The sequence below is a fragment of the Otolemur garnettii genome, unplaced genomic scaffold, assembly GCF_000181295.1.
Source record: "Otolemur garnettii isolate 467f Iridium unplaced genomic scaffold, OtoGar3 scaffold00008, whole genome shotgun sequence".
Classification (NCBI taxonomy): Eukaryota; Metazoa; Chordata; class Mammalia; order Primates; family Galagidae; genus Otolemur; species Otolemur garnettii.
The window spans coordinates 10,601,867-10,621,404 of record NW_003852403.1 but is presented as its reverse complement, the minus strand read 5'-3'; the positions used below and the strand labels follow the sequence as shown (position 1 = coordinate 10,621,404).

General features: G+C 39.5%; 1 protein-coding gene across 3 annotated transcripts in view; it reads left to right on the top strand.

The window, feature by feature from the left end:
• KAT6B (lysine acetyltransferase 6B) overlaps window positions 1-19,538 on the top strand; it is a 184,822-nt gene that overhangs the window by 132,471 nt on the left and 32,813 nt on the right. For all 3 annotated transcript variants that reach the window (XM_003783531.3, XM_003783529.3, XM_003783530.2), the window contains exons 8-11: window positions 1,610-1,725; window positions 3,205-3,346; window positions 6,532-6,693; window positions 9,783-9,876. In XM_003783531.3, coding sequence (XP_003783579.1) covers window positions 1,610-1,725; window positions 3,205-3,346; window positions 6,532-6,693; window positions 9,783-9,876 — 514 coding nt within the window. The remainder of the gene's footprint in view (window positions 1-1,609; window positions 1,726-3,204; window positions 3,347-6,531; window positions 6,694-9,782; window positions 9,877-19,538) is intronic.

The window sequence follows — 19,538 nt, the reverse complement described above, 5'->3', positions numbered from 1 at the left end:
CACAGACTTTGAATGGTGAGGCTGTTGGACTTTTCAAAGACAAATTCGTTGTGAATTGTGAATTTTTTGTGTCAGCAGACTACATTCAGTTTCTACCAGTATTGTCAGGTCGAATCCCTACCCTCCCTCACCCCACCCTACTTATTTTTTTATGAAGAGAGGTTGTCTTTAGGCTCATAAGCATTATTTTTAGTAGCAGCCACTTGTATTAAATACTTCTGATGGTTTCCACCTTAGGAGTTACTGGATATTTCTATTCCTTATTCTGCCTCTATCACAGGATGCTTTGTATTAGTTTTCCCTTGGTTAAGATAAACGTCAAATTTCCCCCAATCATTAACACTTGAAATCCTTAAGTGGTTTCTTCCCCTCCCCCCCTTGGCCTACTTCTGGCATTCGTGTATAAACATGACAAATAGCAGGCCATCATCTGAAAGATACTGCTAAATCTAAAGCCCTTAAATTCCAACGTGGTAACACTGCCTTTTTCATTTGAGAATATGTCTTGTTACATGTCAGGTGCTGTTCTACGCATTGCCGCAGTGATGAGGCAGGCAAAGCTCTCCTTGTTTGTTTGAGACAGAGTCTCACCATGTTGCCCTTGGTAGAATGCTGTGGCATCACAGCTCACAGCAATCTCCAACTCTTGGTCTTAAGTAATTCTCTTGCCTCAGCCTCCCAAGTAGCTGGGACTACAGGCACCTGCAACAATGCCTGGCTATTTTTTGGTTGTAGCTGTCAAGTTTGTTTAGCTGGCCCGGGCTGGGTTCGAACCCCACAGCCTCCATGTATGTGGCTGGTGCCCTAACCACTGTACTACTGGCGCCGAGCCACAGGCAAAGTTCTAAACCTTATGTAGCTTAATTAAAGGGAGAAAAAGAAGTAAGAGGAGACAGATACTAAACTGCAAAATTGGTAATTGATTATTTAATTACAATTGGAATAAATATTAATAGGAGAACAGAGACCTGTAAGAGTGTATAATAGCTGCATCATTTGATAATCTCAGATTTTTCAGACAGGGTCCTACAGTTTTTCCCAGGCTGGAGAGCAGTGGCCTAATCATAACTCACTGTAACCTCAAACTCCAAGCTCAAGTCATCTTCCTACCTCAGCCTCCCAAGTAGTTGGGACTAGAGGCAATTGCCACCACAGCTTTTCTCTTCTTTTTATTTGTAGAGACAGGCTCTCATTATGTTACTCTGGCTGGTCTTAAACTCCTGGCCTCAAGCATTCTCCCCACTTTGGCCTTACTAGGATTATAGGCATGAGCCACTGCACCCAGCCAATCTCCTCAGTTTTTATACATTGCAACAGATTTTTAAATCCAGTTCAGAAGGTATTTGTATGTTGTATTACCTTTATTTCCCATCTTTGTTTTATTGTTTCTTAAGGTATTAGTTTGTTGTCTATGACTCTTTTATAAAGGTGATTATTATTTCACAAGGGCCTGTAGTGTTTTGTTAATAAGGTGAAATTCATTATCTTAGTGACTAGTGTTCTGGTCTTGGTACATTTTAACAGTCACTGGTTAAAGAACCAAAATGTAAGTGAAGTATGTCCTCTTCTAACACTTAATATTTTATTATTTTTTCTTTCTCCCTGACAGAAAATAGAGTGTGAAAATGGGGTGGAAGACTGTGGCCGCTACCCTTCTGTGATAGAATTTGGGAAATATGAAATCCAAACCTGGTACTCCTCGCCTTACCCACAGGAATATGCAAGGTAATGGAATAAGCCTGGCAGGTCTATAACTTCAATGCCATGTGTGTAACAGAGGAAGATTCTTTATTTTAAAGCAGAAATTAGATGATTTTAGGAAATAAATTTTGGTAGTCAGCCTAAGTGCCTCTAAAACCATTGCTTTTGCCAACACCTTTTATTTCTTGTCCTATATAAATTCCTGATGCTCCTTAGTCTCACAGGTATTGTAAACCTTGCCATTTAGCTTCCTCGCTTTGATTAATTGGGTGAATATTAGTTTTCTGTGAACAAGGAGGGGGAAAAAAAGGCTATTGAAAAATATTTGGTAAAGTTTGTTCTCCAGTAGCCTTTACCATTTCCTTAATTTGGCCTGTTTTTTCTCTGATTTCTGGCACTTTATTTTTAAGGTTTTTATAGAAATTTAGCAGAAGAAGGGAGAATGGGATAAAGTAGGTGGGAGTGCATGGCCTTCCCCAAATCTTTACTTTTTGTGGGGGGTGGGGGAGACAAAGTCTCACTTTGTCGCCCTCTATAGAGTGTGTGGCATCACAGCTCACAGCAACCTCAAATTCTTGGGCTTAAGTGCTTCTCCTGCCTCAGCCTCCCAAGTAGCTGGGACTACAGGCACCCGCCATAACGCCCAGCTATTTTTTTGTTGCAATTTGGCCAGGGCCAGGTTTGCACCTGCCACCCTCGGTATATGGGGTTGGCACCCTACTTACTGAGCCACAGGCACTGCCCCCCAAATCTTCATTTGTGTTATACTAAAATTAGCTACGAGACTGTCTTGAACTGATATATCCCCAGGTGGGTATATTATGAATAGATTCCTTCCATTAGCTAGCTACATCAGGGTAAATTATTAATTATCTTCTCAAAGTTTTTAGTCTGCAGTAAATATAAACTTGATTTTCTTCTATAAGATGTCTTTTTTTGTTTTTTTAAAACCACATGATCTGGCAAATCATATAATGGGAGAAAATGAGAAGAGTGTTCTGGAAGCTAAGCATGGTCACCTTACAAGATGGCTTCCTTATTGTTGAATTTTTAGGGTGGTGTTTCGAAATCTGAACATCTTTCTTTGCATAGGACATTTTTTTTTTAAAACAATGTTTACTGATGCCTCTGAATCTTTTATTTATTTAATTTTTTTGCAGTTTTTGGTGAGGGCAGGCTTTGAACCCACCACCTCTGGTATATAGGGTTGGTGCCCTACTCCTTGAGCCACAGGTGCCGCCCTTGCATAGGACATTTTTAAGAAAACAAATGATTTATTCACAAGGAAAAGTAGCAAATATATTATGGATTATATTGAAAAATAATGTAAAGTTATTTTTAATTCCCTTTCCTCCCTCCCTCCCTGTCTCCCTCCCTTCTTCCTTCCTTCCTTTCGTCTTATTATACAGCCTTTTATGACTTATAGAAAATTGAACAATATTTAATTTTCCTCCTTGAACAATAATCAATCTGATAGATTATTTGATTTTGAAACTTTAACAGATTACCAAAGCTTTACCTGTGTGAATTCTGTCTTAAATATATGAAAAGTAAAAATATTTTGCTAAGACACTCAAAGAAGTGTGGATGGTTTCATCCTCCAGCAAATGAAATTTACCGAAGGAAAGACCTTTCAGTATTTGAGGTAAGGATGTGTAAATGAAAAACTCAGCTTTTTGAAACCGAGTACTCCTCTAATTGTTGACCATGTTCTTATTTGTATCTAGAAGGTAAAAAGTATATTTAATTTTGGCACTGAGATTCAACTGCCCTTTAAAATATCTCCATGTTTTGTTTGGAATGTTTAACTGTAATGAGCAACCATTTAGATTGACGAAGAATCCCTAACTTCATCACGTTAACATTTTTGTCTTCTCCTGAATCCCTGTCCACACCAGATATACTCACCAGTGAATTTATGATCTCCTCAGCTCTTTGTAAATTCCACTTTCTTTGGCAGGAGAAATTAGCTTTGTTCAGCAGCTCCAGCCAAGGTCTGGCAGGTGCTCACTCTTCCAGGGAATTGAGCAGCTGTACATATCTCCTCAATACACAACCACCTGTGTTTCCATCCATTTCTTGGCAGGGTGGATAATCCTTTTGGTGAGACCCCAACAGATGTTGGGACACCCCCCCAACCCCCCCATCTGGGTGGACGGCCACCCCTGGAGAACTCTGCTGTTCTCAGCAGCCCCTTGTGGCCTTATGTCTGTCATTGTGGGTTTCTTGAAGACATTCTGTATTTCCAGAATTGATTTAGTAGCAGGAGGTCTTTGTCTGTCTATAGCTTCATTGTTTAATTATGTTTCTATTGTCAGTTTCAGAGATGCAGTTTAGCCGAGTCAGTTGTACTTGAGGAGACCAGGCCTTTCTTTCACATCACTGTCTGTTTACAGGGCGTCTTAAAGCTCCTTCACGCTCTTCCTGCCACTCGCACACTTCTGTCCCCCTGCTTCACTTTCTCCACTACTGCCATCTTGGTGTGCATTGTTTTTCATTCCTAGGTGTTCAGCACAAACCTTCCTTATAATATCAGACACAATCTCTTCTTTCTATGAAATAGAATTTTACTTTAGGATTCTCTCTTTTTCTGAATTGTTCAGACTGAAATTTATTATTCTGTCTCTCTTTATTTCTGTTCTGCAGTGTCTTGCCATCGTATTTAATAAAGGGAAGATTGTAGATTTCTCACGTAGATGAGGCTTCTACTCTCAGACAGGTTTGCACCCACTGGTTTTTCCCCAAGACCAATCAGAGAACACAGGAAAGTCCAGCTGTGTCTTATGATTTTATAAAACTCCTTCTCTTGGTTACACCAGACACTTTTGGCAAGCCTGAAGGAAGAAGACAGTTCTTACTGAGAAGGTTTACTGACACGTTAGTTCTTAACAAAGGCCAGGCATGGGGTCTCTCACTCTGGGCCCAATTGATGTTTCGGGCTGGATAGTTGTTTGTTGCGGGGGCTCTGCTGCACATTGTAGGATATTTAGCAGCATCCTTGGCCTCTATCCATTAGATGCCAGAAGCACAAGTACCCCCCCAAATTGTGGCAACCAAAAATGTGTCCAGACATAGCCAAATGCTCCCTGGAGAGGGGGCAAAATCACCCCCGGCAGGAAACACTGGGCTGGAAGGAAAGCTGAATGTACACTGCCTGGCCTTCCTGTTGTTAGTGTCGGGATGCTACCCAGACAGCTCCAACCAGTTGATAGGACAGAACTGCTTGTCAGTTGAGGCATCGCTAATGTCACAGGTTCAGCTTTCCTATTGGCTCCTTACTTGATGCCTTTGATTTTTTTCTTCTAGCCAAAGTAAAATAGAAATCACTGTTTCATTGTTTTCCAAAGGAAAAATACACATTTGTAGGCTTTATAATTATTAGCTATGTCAGCGTTGAGGTTGAAGTTCTTGGAATATCTTCTCAGGGCCAAGAGAATCAGTCTTGTGAGGCTGGTGACAAAGGTCTGCTCTTTCAGGGCAGGTGCTGTTAGACCGTCCAGAGATGATTGGGGCAACGTGAGAAGCAGGTTTGTAAAATTTATTTATACAAATGAGGAGTTGGACTTGATAAGTACCAAGGTCCTTATTCTAGAATCTGAGTACAGCATGAGGAAAACTTTTCTCTTAGCAATTTCCTAAGTAACTGTAAAAATCAACGAAGAATAATCATAGACTACTATTTTCCTATCTTCTCTTTATGTATACCTCTTACATTAGGCCTTCCATAGCTAATCAAGAATTTTGCTTCAGTATTGTTACCTGTTTTTTCTGATTCACATGTATACCTTTCCTTTTTATAATATACTACCATTTCCAAAAGGGCGATACTCCCAAGTACATAGACTCTTCCTTTAATTAAAGAGAGAATTCTATCCTCTGTGCCCATTGCCCATATTTGATTATGTTGCTATGTGTGGGACCTGGGTTTCATCCAAAGGAAATAGTTATATGAAGTCTAAAAATAATTTGTGCAATATGAGAACTTGTATGGTCCACAGGAGACCTGAGAATGGTCAGGTTCATTGTTAAAGAGCTCTGGTTAGCAAATACTCATTTCCCTTAAGAAAAGTGCTAGGGAAATTCTTCTTGAATTTGCTGTGTTTTCTGTTTTCAACAAGTAACTACATTTGATCAAAGAAATTGGCATCTGTGCCTAGCCTCCTGTCTGTAGCCATCAGTATCACAGCTTGATTCTTTTATTTTGAAGAGAAGTAGACTATAATCATGGTACTTATTGTAGGTTGAAATTCATACTGCTTTCTCTGTAAGTATTCCCAACATAGAAATTTTATCTTTTCCAATTATATTTAAAATGATGCTTGGGATAAAACCAAAATGGAAGCCTCTTTGCTAATCCACACTTCTGGGAAATCAGAATAATACAGTTCATTTATTTTATTTTTATGCAAAGCTCTTTTGAGAACAACATAAAGTTTAACTTACTTGAAAAATATTTTGATCTGTTTATATTTCTTTAATACAGATTTACTTGGTTTAAATAAAGAACGAGGACATGCCTGGTCATTTTTAACTCATTAGAAATTGCAAGTAAAAATTCCTCCTTTGCTAGTGGTTTGGCTCTTCTGTAAGTAGCATGAAGAGAAACTGAAGCTGCCTTGTATTTATACTCTAATGTAAGAGAAAAGGTGGAATTCCGATTTGGCAGTGACACCTGTTTTCTGGTTAGCTATATTTATTTAATGGAGTGTTTTAATCTCTCAGTTTAGGATTTGGAAATCAAAATATATGCTGAAATATCATATAGAAGAAACAATTTTATATTGAGCAGTATTTTTATGTTAAATAATGTTGTCTGTTTCTTTTTGCTAGGTTGATGGGAATATGAGCAAAATTTATTGCCAAAACCTTTGCTTGTTAGCCAAGCTCTTCCTGGACCACAAAACGTTGTATTATGATGTCGAGCCATTCCTTTTTTATGTCCTTACAAAAAATGATGAAAAGGGCTGTCATCTGGTTGGATACTTCTCTAAGGTAAAACAAGAGCCAGCATGACCTTCATTTTCTTTTTCAGAATGTTTTTGGTAGAGCCCAATTCTTTGAACGGGGCTTTTTTATGACTATAATTTGAATAAGTGACACATGTTTTTGAAAAGCTCAGGTTCTCGTTCAGAGCTCATTTTAAAAGACAAAAACAAAAACATGGTGCCTAGGAAGTGTGTAAAGGACCTCAGCACTTCGTGCTGTCTTGACTGTCACCATCGGCGTGACATTATAATTGCTGTCGTGCAGACCACCTAGCATCTTTGATTTTAACAATGTGAAGTGGATTTGCCTTTTCCCTCTAAGTGTTGTCAACATGAAGGGTTCAGTGTAATGTAGCAGCTAAGAGGTAATTCTTCCTTCTCCTCACTGCCTTCCCTCTTTGTTCAACAGTGTCTCAGTGAGTTACAACATTGGCATTTGGGCTGTCAAGCTGATATAATGACTGATTTTACACTTTCATCTCTTATTTGCTATGCTATTGTTTTAAGTTCTAAAACAATCTCACCTTTGGAAAGCCTAAGGTTCTCTAGCTGTTAGCATAGGGAAGACCTTGACCTATTGAGGAGATATAGCTTGTCTTTTTTACAGTTCAGAGAAATTCTCTCTCATTCTTCTGCTCAAAGGCTTCTGAGAGATAGTAACTTATATGCACTAAAGGAAATCTAGGTTTGGAGGTATTTATCCTATAATGACCTTAACTTTTCTAGGTTCCTAGGAAATAGTGAAATGTACCATGAAGATACATAGACGGATAATAATTATGAGACTTCCAGGCAGAAGATAAATTATCCAAATTCTATATTTTATTTATTTTACAATGTATTTTTTCGTATTAGGTAATAAATGAATTTTAATCTGCTCTTGAGCAATATAAATGGAATACTTGTGAAGTGCCATTTTTATGAAGGGTCAAAAAAATAGAACATATATGAAGATACTTGCGACCTGTAGTTATTCTGAATTCAAGAGTCAACCCAAAAATCATAAACAAAAATAGGAATAAATGACTGCATTTATGGGAAGCTACCTCAGTGTTTTAATCCACATATTTGGGAAATCTTTAAAATGAAACTTTTCACATTATAGATTCAAAATGTGACTGAAAATTAACACTGAATAAAACCATAAATAAATCTGTTCATATAATTTATAAAACACCTTACCTTCTTAAGTAGGTTTGTAAAGATCTTTTCCTGCAAAGAGTTAAAGGGATAGTGTCCTTCCTGTTATGCTTCTTTCAATGTCTGTGAGTTTAAACACAGGGCTTGATGGCACCTGCCTTCCTTATTCTGTGCGGTCCTGTTCCGGAGTCTTGCATTGGCCTGTGGGTAGTAGCGATGTATACAGTTGGTGGTGACTCTTGCTGTTTGAATCTCTGCCTCTCTTCCTCACAGGATGCCCAACATTTTACTCAGAACTAGCTCAACTTTTCTCATTTCGCCACAGCTTCTTCTATAGCACGGCAGCAGCTGCTGTCGTTTCTTACTATTTCAGAATACTAATATCCTTTGGCAGTATAGTGAAACAGAATCTTAAAAATAACCACGTTAAAAAGACTAGATGAAATGAAACCATATTCTAATGTGTCAGTTGGATGTGGAAGACGCTGGTCCTTTGGGGTTATTCTTAAGCTACATTCTAGGGGTTAATAGAACAGCACTTCAGGGATAGCCACAGAAGGGCCAAGATGACCTAGAAAGGTTCAGTGCAAATTGTTACATGCATATGATTTCCAAGCATGTAACAGATGGCTGTAAATGAAGGAGCAGGTATTTTATACATGGATTAGAATTTTGCTGTAGTAACATGTATTAAGGGCCTGGGAGGATCACTGCTATATTGGATTTCAACAAAAACTCCTAAAGGTGAAAATAGTTCTGGACAAAGAAGAGCATGGTATCAAGGAGCACCTCTGGGTTAAAATAGACAAAGGGACCCATTTGTCTAACATTACACAGTAGACTAATTCTTTGAACATTTGCCATTGACGTGCACATCCAGTGATGGACAATCCATCTTAGGAAAACTGACACACATTATTGCATCCTATTTATTTTTTAGAGGCTCTGTAGATGAATGTGCAAAAGTTGGGAGCACATCTTTTTCATAAAGAAACCCTTAATTCTGCCCTGTAGGGTTTTTTCCACAACCATTTCCTGTGATCTTTCAAATAGATTCATTAAAGATCTGGGTGTTCTGAAGAAATTTCTTTGATGTGGTTGGTACCATTTGTGGTCAGTCTTATTTGTGATTTATATTTGGTCAGAACATTCACAACCTCAAAAGCTTTTTCCAGATCTTCTCTGTGTAGGTTTTGGCAGCTTCTGCGTACTCTGAATAAAATATTGCTGTTCTGATGCCACATCCCATGAAAATTGCAAATTCTTCTTTAACTGGAAGAGCTGATTCTCACCGTATTCTACCTAGTCTTCCTTCTGGTTTCAGACTGTGGATAATACTTTGGTCTCACCTTCATTTGGAGGCTTTGGGGTTTCTTGTTGTGTTGTTTTGGTTTGTTCTCCTGATTTGAAATGCAGATTCATTATTTCTCTAGCTTTTTACTTTGTCTTTTTATTCATAGGAGAAATATATTTGCACATCTACCCACATGTATACTATTTTAGTTTCACTAGGGCATTTGCTCAAAGGCAAAAGACAGATTGCTGTTACAGAGTTGTAGATGATTATTTGACAAGGTAGCTGGCTAAATCCTAACTTAGTCTGCTGGGCGATGTTATTTTCTCCATCTCCCAAGTTGTTTGAGCAAGGAAAGCGTTTCTTCCATATTGTCTATATTCTGTTTTATTTGGTTCATATTTCCTTGGGTTTTTTATTCATATTTATGACACTGACTTTCACAATAAAGACATAATTGAGAGGCATGCCCACAGTTGATGGTTTGTTGTTATTAATAGTTAATAGTTCGGTTGATTAGCACCCTCAGATCATTCTGCTTGAGGCTTACCTCACCCATTGGCCCACCTCAGTGGACTGTTCTAAAAGGACAGTGGCAGGTGCAGGGAATGGCTTACTTCAGCAGAGCTCTGACACACTCGATCTGTTTCTCCTTCCCTCAGGAAAAGCTCTGCCAGCAGAAGTATAATGTCTCCTGCATAATGATCATGCCCCAGCACCAAAGGCAAGGATTTGGACGGTTTCTCATTGATTTCAGTAAGTGAACTGCTTTATTTACTTTCATGATCCAGGGAGCTGGATGGCTGGTAGAGGAAACAGTAACACATAAAACTTTATTTAACCTACTTTATTGTTCTTATCAATAGATGATGGGTTTTCTATTTATATTTACATAGGTTAGGAAATCTTCCTCAAGTGAAAAATGTACTGCTGCTCAGTTATTGTACTCCAGGAAATTGAGACTAGATCTCCCGGCAGTGTCACTAGCGGCAGTGTCACTAGCGCACAAAGCCATTACCCTGAATGAACCAGCAGAATTACATTCCATTTTGCGATGCTCGTGCTCATTAGCACCGAAAGAGGCAATTATTTGCGATTAAAGCTAAAGGAAGTGTTATTTAAAAGGATTTTCAGCTTTCTAAAATCCTGCCTCTAATCTTATACAGTACAGAGCAGGAGAGGTAGATTTCCATTTAGAAAAACAATTCTTTAGGTAGCCTGTCCTGAACCTTGCTAGTAGGAATAACTCTTTGTTTTGTTAATTTGCCTTTTCTATTATGGAAATTATTGTTTGTATCTAGAGGTTTTGCAAGAAATATTTGTTTTATATACCCTTGTGTCTTCTCTGCCTCCTCAGTTAAAACCAGAATTATATATAGAAGTATACACAGGATAATATTTAAAACCAATCAGTGGGGTTTTTTCCTCCCCGTTTTTATTATATTGGATGTGCAAATGTAGTGTTAAAGCTACATGTGGAGAATTGATTAAAAATATCCAGATAACATGACAACCAGATATCTCATGATAATACTCATTTCTGGTCTTACAAAAATCTGTCACTAGGAACTGGGAGCTTCTTGATTACCGGGTTGCAGCTTGTCTGATGATTAACGAAGAAGGAAAATTTAGGATGTCGCATAATATTCACAAAATGTGTCAAATGCAAAAACCACAAAGTAAATATGCTCGCAGAAAACCATGAAGAAATATGTTGACTCTAAATCTGTACTGTTGGATATTAAAAAATTAAAGCCTGAATAGAAAAGAACTGAGCGGCAATTTAGACAGATGCGTTTATTGATGTTGAATATAATCCTTTTAAAAGAAGTATTTTTAATTTGATTATTTTTCTATTTTTAGATAACATTTTCAGTTATTAATTCACTGCCCCAGTCTTGTATATTCTTTGCTGACCTAGTTATCCAGGAAATGAGTTATGCTGAGGAAGGCCATTTTATCAGGAATTTACCATTTTTATTTTATGGAGTTCCATCTTTAATTAGTTCTAAGGGCAAAACCATTTGTCTTGTTCTGGAGTTTTTGTGGCCACCACTCATAAGTTGTTCATAAATATTAAAGTTTCTGGTATGCATAGCAGATGTGCAGGTCTTAACTTGTGATTATATCTGTGTGCTACAGAATAAGGCAAACTCCTTACTCCATATTCAGCACCTTCTAACACCTAGTTCCAACCTATCCTTCAGGTTTCTTCATCTACTAATCTCCTTTTTTCTCAAATATTCTTAGCACACTTGTCTATTTTTGTCTGTTCAAAATCCTACCTATTTTTAAGAGTCAGCTCAAGCCTCTGCTTGCTTGCTTTTTTTTTTCCCTAGAGACAGAGTCTTACTCTGTCACCCTGGGTAGTGCTGTGGCATCAGCCTAGCTCACAGCAGCCTCAAACTCTTGGGCTTGAGCTATCCTCTAGCTCCCTTGTAGCTGGGACTACAGGCACCTGCCACAACTCCTAGCTAGTGTTTCTATTTTTTATTATTTATTTTTTATTTTTTGAGACAGAATCTCACTCTGAGGCCCTGAATAGAGTTTCATGGCATTATAGCTCATAGCAACCTCAAGTTCTTGGCCTCAAGCAATCCTTCTGCCTCAGTTTTTCTATTTTTATTTAGCACAGGAGGCTGGTCTTGAACTCTTGATTTTAAGCTTGATCTACCTGCCTCAGCCTCCCAGAGTGCTAGGATTGCAGGCATGAGGCACCTGGCCCAGACAGAGCCTCTGCTTTTTTTTTTTTTTTTGCAGTTTTTGGCTGGGGCTGGATTTGAACCCACCACCTCCGGCATATAGGGCCATTTCCCTACTCCTTGAGCTGCCCCTTTTTATATTCTTTTGTGGTTTTTTTTTGGTTGTTGTTGTTTGTTTGTTTGTTTGTTTGTTTTGAGACAGAGCCTCAAGCTGTCCCCCTGGGTAGAGTGCCGTGGCATTACGGCTCACAGCTACCTCCAAGTCCTGGGCTCAAGCGAGTCTCCTGCCTCCGCCTCCCAAGTAGCTGGGACCACAGGCGCCCGCCACAATGCCCGGCTATTTTTTGGTTGCAGCCATCATTGTTGTTTGGCGGGTCCGGGCTGGGGATTCGAACCCGCCACCTTAGGTGTACGTGGCTGGCTCTCTAGCCAGTTGAGCTACAGGCACCGAGCCTATTTGTTTGTTTTTTAAGAGCCTCTGCTTTTTGATGTCTCCTCCTGGAGCTTTATCTTATACACTTTGGTTTCATATTCTCTAATATTGCACTTGTACTCTGTTCACCTGTTTGTGGTCACTATTGACGTAAGAGTCATACTTCCAACTTACCCTGACTTAACTCTTTTGACACTTTGTTCTTCGTATCTAGTATTATTCCTGTATAATAATCTGCATCAGATGTATTTTTGTTGATATGAATTGAATCCCCAAAGTGACATGGTCATTGCCCACAATAATTTTCTACCTAAAATTTAGAAAGGACTGGTACTTACCAGGTGAAAACTCAAACTCTAAATTCAGTAGCCTCTGAGTTGTACCACATGATCTGGCAGTGAGACCTACTTAAGAGAACAACCCAGGTAATGAAGACATGCTCTTCAAATGCTCTGAGTCTTTATTTTAATTATTTAGGTGAAAACAATGTTAGCGTTTACTTTGTATTTTACTTTGTATTTTTAAATGTGAACTACAAAGCACATTGAAACCTTTTCTGGATGACTTGGGGCCATCAAGATGAATGCTCTGCATTAGTATGTGGCCAGATAGTGTGGCGTTTGAGGGTGTGATTTTAGATTTCCTCTTGCCCGTACCCTTGGCATTGCCCCTAATACTGAAGGAGGTTTAGGAGTGAGGTGAAAGATTTGAATAAAGCTGAAAGGGGATTGGTAGTATTCCTTCAGAGAAGGGGAGAGCAGGGAAAGCATTTTATAACTCCAAGGAAATGAAACTGGTGTAAATCCAGTGGAAACTCAATTTAAAATCAAAAGAATTTCTTGGTTACAAAAGTTTTAAAGAAGATACAGTGGGCTGTTGAAAAAATTGATAGCATCTTCTTTTTGGAAGTTACTTAAAATAATGGTAGATAAATATCCTTCCAAAACAATTGCCATCTAGTCTTTTGTAGAGGGAGGAGGTAAATTACATGACTTCTCATAATAATAATAATAATTTTTTTTGAGACAGAGTCTCACTTTGTTGCCCAGTGTAGAGTGCTGTGGTGTCAGCTCAAGCAACCTCCAACTCTTGGGCTCAAGCAATCCTCTTGCCTCAGTTTTTCACTGTTAATAGAGACAGGGGTCTCACTCTTGCTTAGGTTGATGGTTTGAGCCCAAGCAATCCACCTGCCTCAGCTTCCCACAGTGCTAGGATGATAGGCATGAGCCACTGCAGGACAAGAGAGCTAACCAGGGCTGTAGGTTTTCTAAAGTCTCCCCTATTTTTTAAAGGGAGCTTTTACTGGTTAGATTTATTTTATTTCTATTTTCTACGTGAACCTGGGATCTTTTGATCAGGGCTGCATGTTTAGTAAGTCAAATAAAGTTGTAAAGCAAGAAAAATCTTTATTTTGTCTATTAAAATTGCCATATGAGCAAGCTGAAATACAGTATCAGCAGGGAGAAAGCTATAGCTCCTACTTGCACACTTGACAGATATGGGTAGAATATAATACATTGTGTGTATACAGATGCTCCTCAGGTTACAGCTGATAAACTCATCCTAAGTTGAAAACGAAGTGAGGAACAGATTTAATACACAACCTACTGAACGTCACAACTTAGCCTAGTCTATCTTTTTTTTTTTTTTTTTGAGACGGAGCCTCAAGCTATCCCCCTGGGTAGAGTGCCATGGCATCATGCTTACAGCAACCTCCAACTCCTGGGCTCAAGCGAGTCTCCTGCCTCAGCCTCCCGAGCAGCTGGGACTACAGGCGCCCGCCACAACGCCTGGCCATTTTTTGGTTGCAGCCATTATTGTTGTTTGGTGGGCCCGGGCTGGGGATTCGAACTCGCCACCTTAGGTGTATGTGGCTGGCGCCTTAGCCGCTTGAGCCACAGGCGCCGAGCCAGCCTAGTCTATCTTAAACATGCTCAGAACACCCATAGTTGGACAAAATCACCTGACATAAGGCCTATTTTATAATTAAGTGTTGAATATCTCATTTAAGAGTATTGTACCACTAACCCAGGAAAAGAGCAAATTTCAAAATTTGAAGTACAGTTTCTACTGAATGGTAATTGCATTGCACCATTGTAAAGTTGAACCATCTTAAGTGGAATTGTTGTAAGTTAGGGATCATCTGTATAAATGCAAATACAAGGCTTTGAATCCTGTTCTTCAGGACATTCAGGAGAGGTGGAATGTCATCCGCGGGACCAAGTGCTGCCCTTGGAATAAGAAACTTGTCTGTTACTTCCTAGGACAGCTTCTCCGAGATTTGTTGGGGCAGGGTTCCCTAGAAAGTCATTTACTCATTTGCAGAGTTTGGCCAGAATAACTAAAAGGCACCAGCTCCCAACCTAATTACTCATAAACCACCTCATGAATTTTGTGACTCTTTCCCCAAAACTTGAGAGTGGAGGACGGAGTTAACTGTCATGGGTTGATTGATATCACTTTTCTTTCTCCTACATTCTTAAATTCCCTCTTTTCCTCAGTGAGAAAATTTTAGTCTTCTCCATTTCTGTCTCCGTATGTAAACACACACACACACACACACACACACACACGCCACTCTCCATCCCCACCACATATCTCAAGACTTCGGAGAATCCCCCTTCCCGTAACACTTCCCGCTTTAGAGCCTTTCACAGGTGAGGCAAGTACCCGCTCTTCTTCCCAGGGCACTGCTGGGTGCTGGGGCATGGGAGTGTTCTCTTCCAGGGCCTGGCCTGCGTCTGCTGCTAGAGCTGCCCCAAAATGCCTAATCCGCCTCACTATTTTTTATTCTTTAATTTTAAAGTAATTTCAACTTAGAGAAAAATGACAAGGATAGTGCCAAGAACTCCAATACGTTCTCCACCCAGCTTTCCGCCAGTGTTAACGTTTCATCACATCAGCTTTCTGCTTTATTATTCTCAGTCTCTCCCTGCCCCTCTTCCTCCGTCTTCCAATCTCTCTTTTTCCCTTTCTCTCATATTTTTTCTTAAATCACTTGAGAGTAAATTATAGACAAATTACACCCTTATCTCTAAATATTGCAGTGTGTTTCCACAAAGATGCTCTCATACATGACCATTATACAAATTATCAAAATCAGTAAATTAATGTTGATTTAGCACTGTAATCCATGTACCTTGTTCAACTTTTAAATTTTCCCAATTTATATTAACATCCTTTCTGTGGGGGCGGGCGGACCTAGTTCAGGATCATAAATAGCACAAATGTTATTTTTGGTTATTCTCTCTCTACTCTTTTAATCCTGGTAGTGCTTCCTGATTGTTTCTTTGCTTTATTTTTCATGACTTCACATTTTTGAAGTATATAGGACACTTACTTTGTGTTGTGTTCCTCAGTGTGGGCTTACCTGATGTTTCCTCGTGATTAGACTCAGGTAATAAGCTGGGGGGCAGGAATGCCACCGAAGTGACCATATGTTCTCTTCAGTGCAGGGTCACGTGATGAATGTTTTTGTCCATTACTGGGTTAAGGTGGTACCTGCCAGATTTCTTTACTCTGAAATTACAGTTTTTCCCTTTGTAATCAATAAGTTTGTGGTGGGAAGGTACTTTGGGATTATGTAAATATCTTGTTTCTCATCCAGATTTTCACCTATTAGTTTTAGCATTCATTTGTGATTCTTTTTTTTTTTGGCCTGGGCTGGGATTGAACCCACCACCCCTGGCATTTCGGGCCGGTGCCCTACTCCTTTGAGCCACAGGCACTACCCTCATTTGTGATTCTTGTCTAAAATAATTATTACTATGGTAATTACCAAAGGGTAATTTTCTAATCCCATATTCTATAAGGAAGAACCTTCCCTTCTTCCACATTTATTTATTTACACAATAATAGAATCATGGCCTTTTATTCTATAGGTTATAACTTGTTGCTTCTGTTATTTATTTGACATCCTCAAATGTTAATTTTCCCAGATTTATTTAGTGACAGTTGCTTTAAAGCTGTTGTGACCTTTTGGTGTATGTCTATCCTTTGCATAGTTTCTTAATTTCTGGTATGACATGATAACCCAAATTTATCTAATTGTTTGCCTAACAGAGCCCTGAAATCATCATCTTGCCTAAAAGTCTTGATTCCTTATAGTGGAAAACAATTTTTAGAAAGCAAGATCTGGGTACTTACATGTGCTTATTGCTACTGGGGTTTCACTGCTCCTAGGAGGTCTCTTGGGACAGATCTAAGAAAGAAGGAATACTCTGTGTGTGTGTGCATGTATACACGTGTGCACATGGATGTGTAATACATAAATGACATGTATTCATCTATCATGAGTTAATACTATTCCAGGTAAATACACCACAAGGTTTTATTCTATCCTCCCCTTTTCCATATTTGTAACTCTCGTTGACAATGAGAACCCTTGACTTCCATCTGTGCCCTAAAATGTATATAAAGTAGTTTCAGAATTGCCAGCTCATGCCACTGTGGAAAAACAACATTTTAATTAGAGGTTAATATTTATAGACGTTTCTTTTTGTCTTTACCCTGAGTGTATTTAGTTAGAATACTGTGTTTAAATGTTACTTGAATTATTTCCTTTTCGTTTTTTCCCCTTCACTGTGCTTATATTATTCATTGAAATACATTTACTCTTACTTTTTCCTACTTGTTTTCCATTTTAGTTTTTCTCCATCCATGTTACCTTTTTTAAAAAAATTAGAATGTGGCCAGGTGTGATGGCTCATGCCTATAACCCTAGCACTCAGGGAGGCCGAGGTAGGTAGATTGCTTGAGCTCAGGAGTTTGAGAGCAGCCTGAGCAAATGTGAGAGACTCTGTCTCTACTAAAATAGTAAAAGTAGCCAGATGTGATGGTGGGCACCTATAGTCCCAGATACTTGGGAGGCTAAGACAAGAGAATCACTTAAGCCCAGGAGTTTGAGGTTGCTGTGAGCTATGATGCCATGGTGCTCTACCCAGGGCAACAAAGGGAGACTCTGTTTCAAAAAAAAATTAGAATGTAAGACATTAACATGATTTTAAGGCCAGGCACAGTGTTCACACCTGTAATCCTAACATTCTAGGAGGCCAAGGTGGGTGGATTGCTTGAGCTCATGAGTTTAAGACCAGCCTGAGCAAAGAGTGAATAAATAGCTGGGTACTGTGGTGGGGCACCTGTAGTCCCAGCTACCTGGGAAGCTGAGGCAAGTGAATTGCTTGAACCCAGGAGTTTGAGGTTGTTGTCACGTATGACTTGAGGTCAGGAGTTTCAGACCAGCCAGAGCAAGAACAAGATCCTGTCTCTACAAAAAATAGAAAAAGTAGCCAGGTATGCTAGTATGTGCCTGTAATGCCAGCTACTTAGAAGGCAAAGAGAAGAAGATCACTTGAGCCCAGGAGTTTGAGGTTGCTGTGAGCTATAATGATGCCATTGCACTCTAGCTTGGGTGGCAGAGTAAGACCTTGTCCTTAAAAAAAAAACAAAAAAAAACAAGTTAAAAGTTGAAACTATACTGCTGTGGGACTGCAAACTAATACAACCTTTTTGGAAGGAAGTATGGAGAATCCTCAAAGAACTCTAGCTAGACCTCCCATTTGTTCATGTAATCCCATTACTGGGCATCTACCCAGAAGGAAAAAAATCCTTTTGTCGTAAGGACAACTTGCACTAGACTGCCTATCGCAGCTCAATTTACAATCGTCAAAATGTGGAATGCCCCCCAACCCAGGAATGGATTAACAAGCTGTGGTATATGTACGCCATGGAATACTATTCAGCCACTAAAAAACATGGATTCTTTACATCCTTTGTATTTATCTAGATGGAAGTGGAACACACTATTCTTAGTAAAGCATTACAAGAATGGAGAAGCATGAATCCTATGTACTCAATTTTGATATGAGGACAGTTAATGACCTAGTACATGATTTGGGGGGTGGGGGAACGGGATGGGGGAAAAGAATAGAGAGAGGGAAGGAGGGAGGGGGTGGGGTCTTGGTGTATGACACAGCTTTGGGGGGCAAGACACAATTATGAGAAGGACATTACCTAACAAATGCAACCGGTATAACCTGGTATCTTGTACCCTCAATGAATCTCCAACAATAAAACAAAAAGTTACAACTATATTTAAGGGTATCCTTAGAGAAGTTTCACCCACTACCTTGTCCTTTCCCCACATTCCCATTTCCCAATCCATCCCTATGGATAACAGTCCCATTAATTTCCAGTTTATACTTCCTGTGATTCGTTTTGTACAAATGAACAGACAGGTATGATTTCCCCCTTTGCACAAAAGGTAGCATACTATATAGTCTTTTGCATTTTGTCTTTTTCTCACTGTATTTTACACCTGCATTGTACTCCGCTATGTAGATGTACATAAGTTTATTTGCCTACTCTCCTATGTATGGACATATGGGTTGTTTCCAATATTTTGGAATTTTAAAAGCTTAGGCATACTTCGATTTATATGTGGGCTATTGTATATTTTTTCCAGTTATTTAGGATTCTGTGCAGCTGGGTAATGGATTAGCTAATAATGAATTGGGGCCTGCAGAGCCAGAACCCCTGCCTGATGAGCAGGATACAAAACCTGTCCTCCTCAGCTCTAACCCAGGAGAGACCCAGGGAAACCAGCTGATTCAGTAGTAGGTGGGAGAACAATCTGCCGGATGGTGGTGAGAGGTTGTTGTCATCATTCATGTATGTGTTTGTGTGTAGCATGTATCTAATTCCAAGCTGGAAGATGGAGAAGGATAGGAAGAGTCACTTCTATCATTTTTATCTCTTTCATTCAACCTTTATTGATTGGGGTATACTAGTTTACACTCTGCTAAACACTAGTGACAAAAGTGAAGAAGACATAGCTCTTCCTAGGTGGCCAAGTTCACTGACGAGACAATAATTGCTGTATTGTATTTTGTATAATATGCTTTGAGAGCTCACAAGAAGTTGAAGTGAAAACATTCCAGGCTGAGGGAACCAACCTGTTCAGAAGCATGACCACATGAGGAAGCATGTTAGATGGTTAGGTAAACCACAAAAGAAATTCCAGGTGCATTAAAGACTTTGATGATTAACTAAAAAAAGCAAATGTGGCTCGGCGCCTGTGGTTCAAGCCACATACACCTAAGGTGGCAGGTTCAAATCCAGCCTAGGCCCACCAAACAACAATGATGGCTGCAACCAAAAAATAGCCAGGCGTTGTGGTGGGCACATGTAGTCCCAGCTACTTGGGAGGTGGAGGCAGGAGACTCGCTTGAGCCCAGGAGTTGGAGGTTGCTGTGAGCTGTAATGCCACGGCACTCTACCCAGGG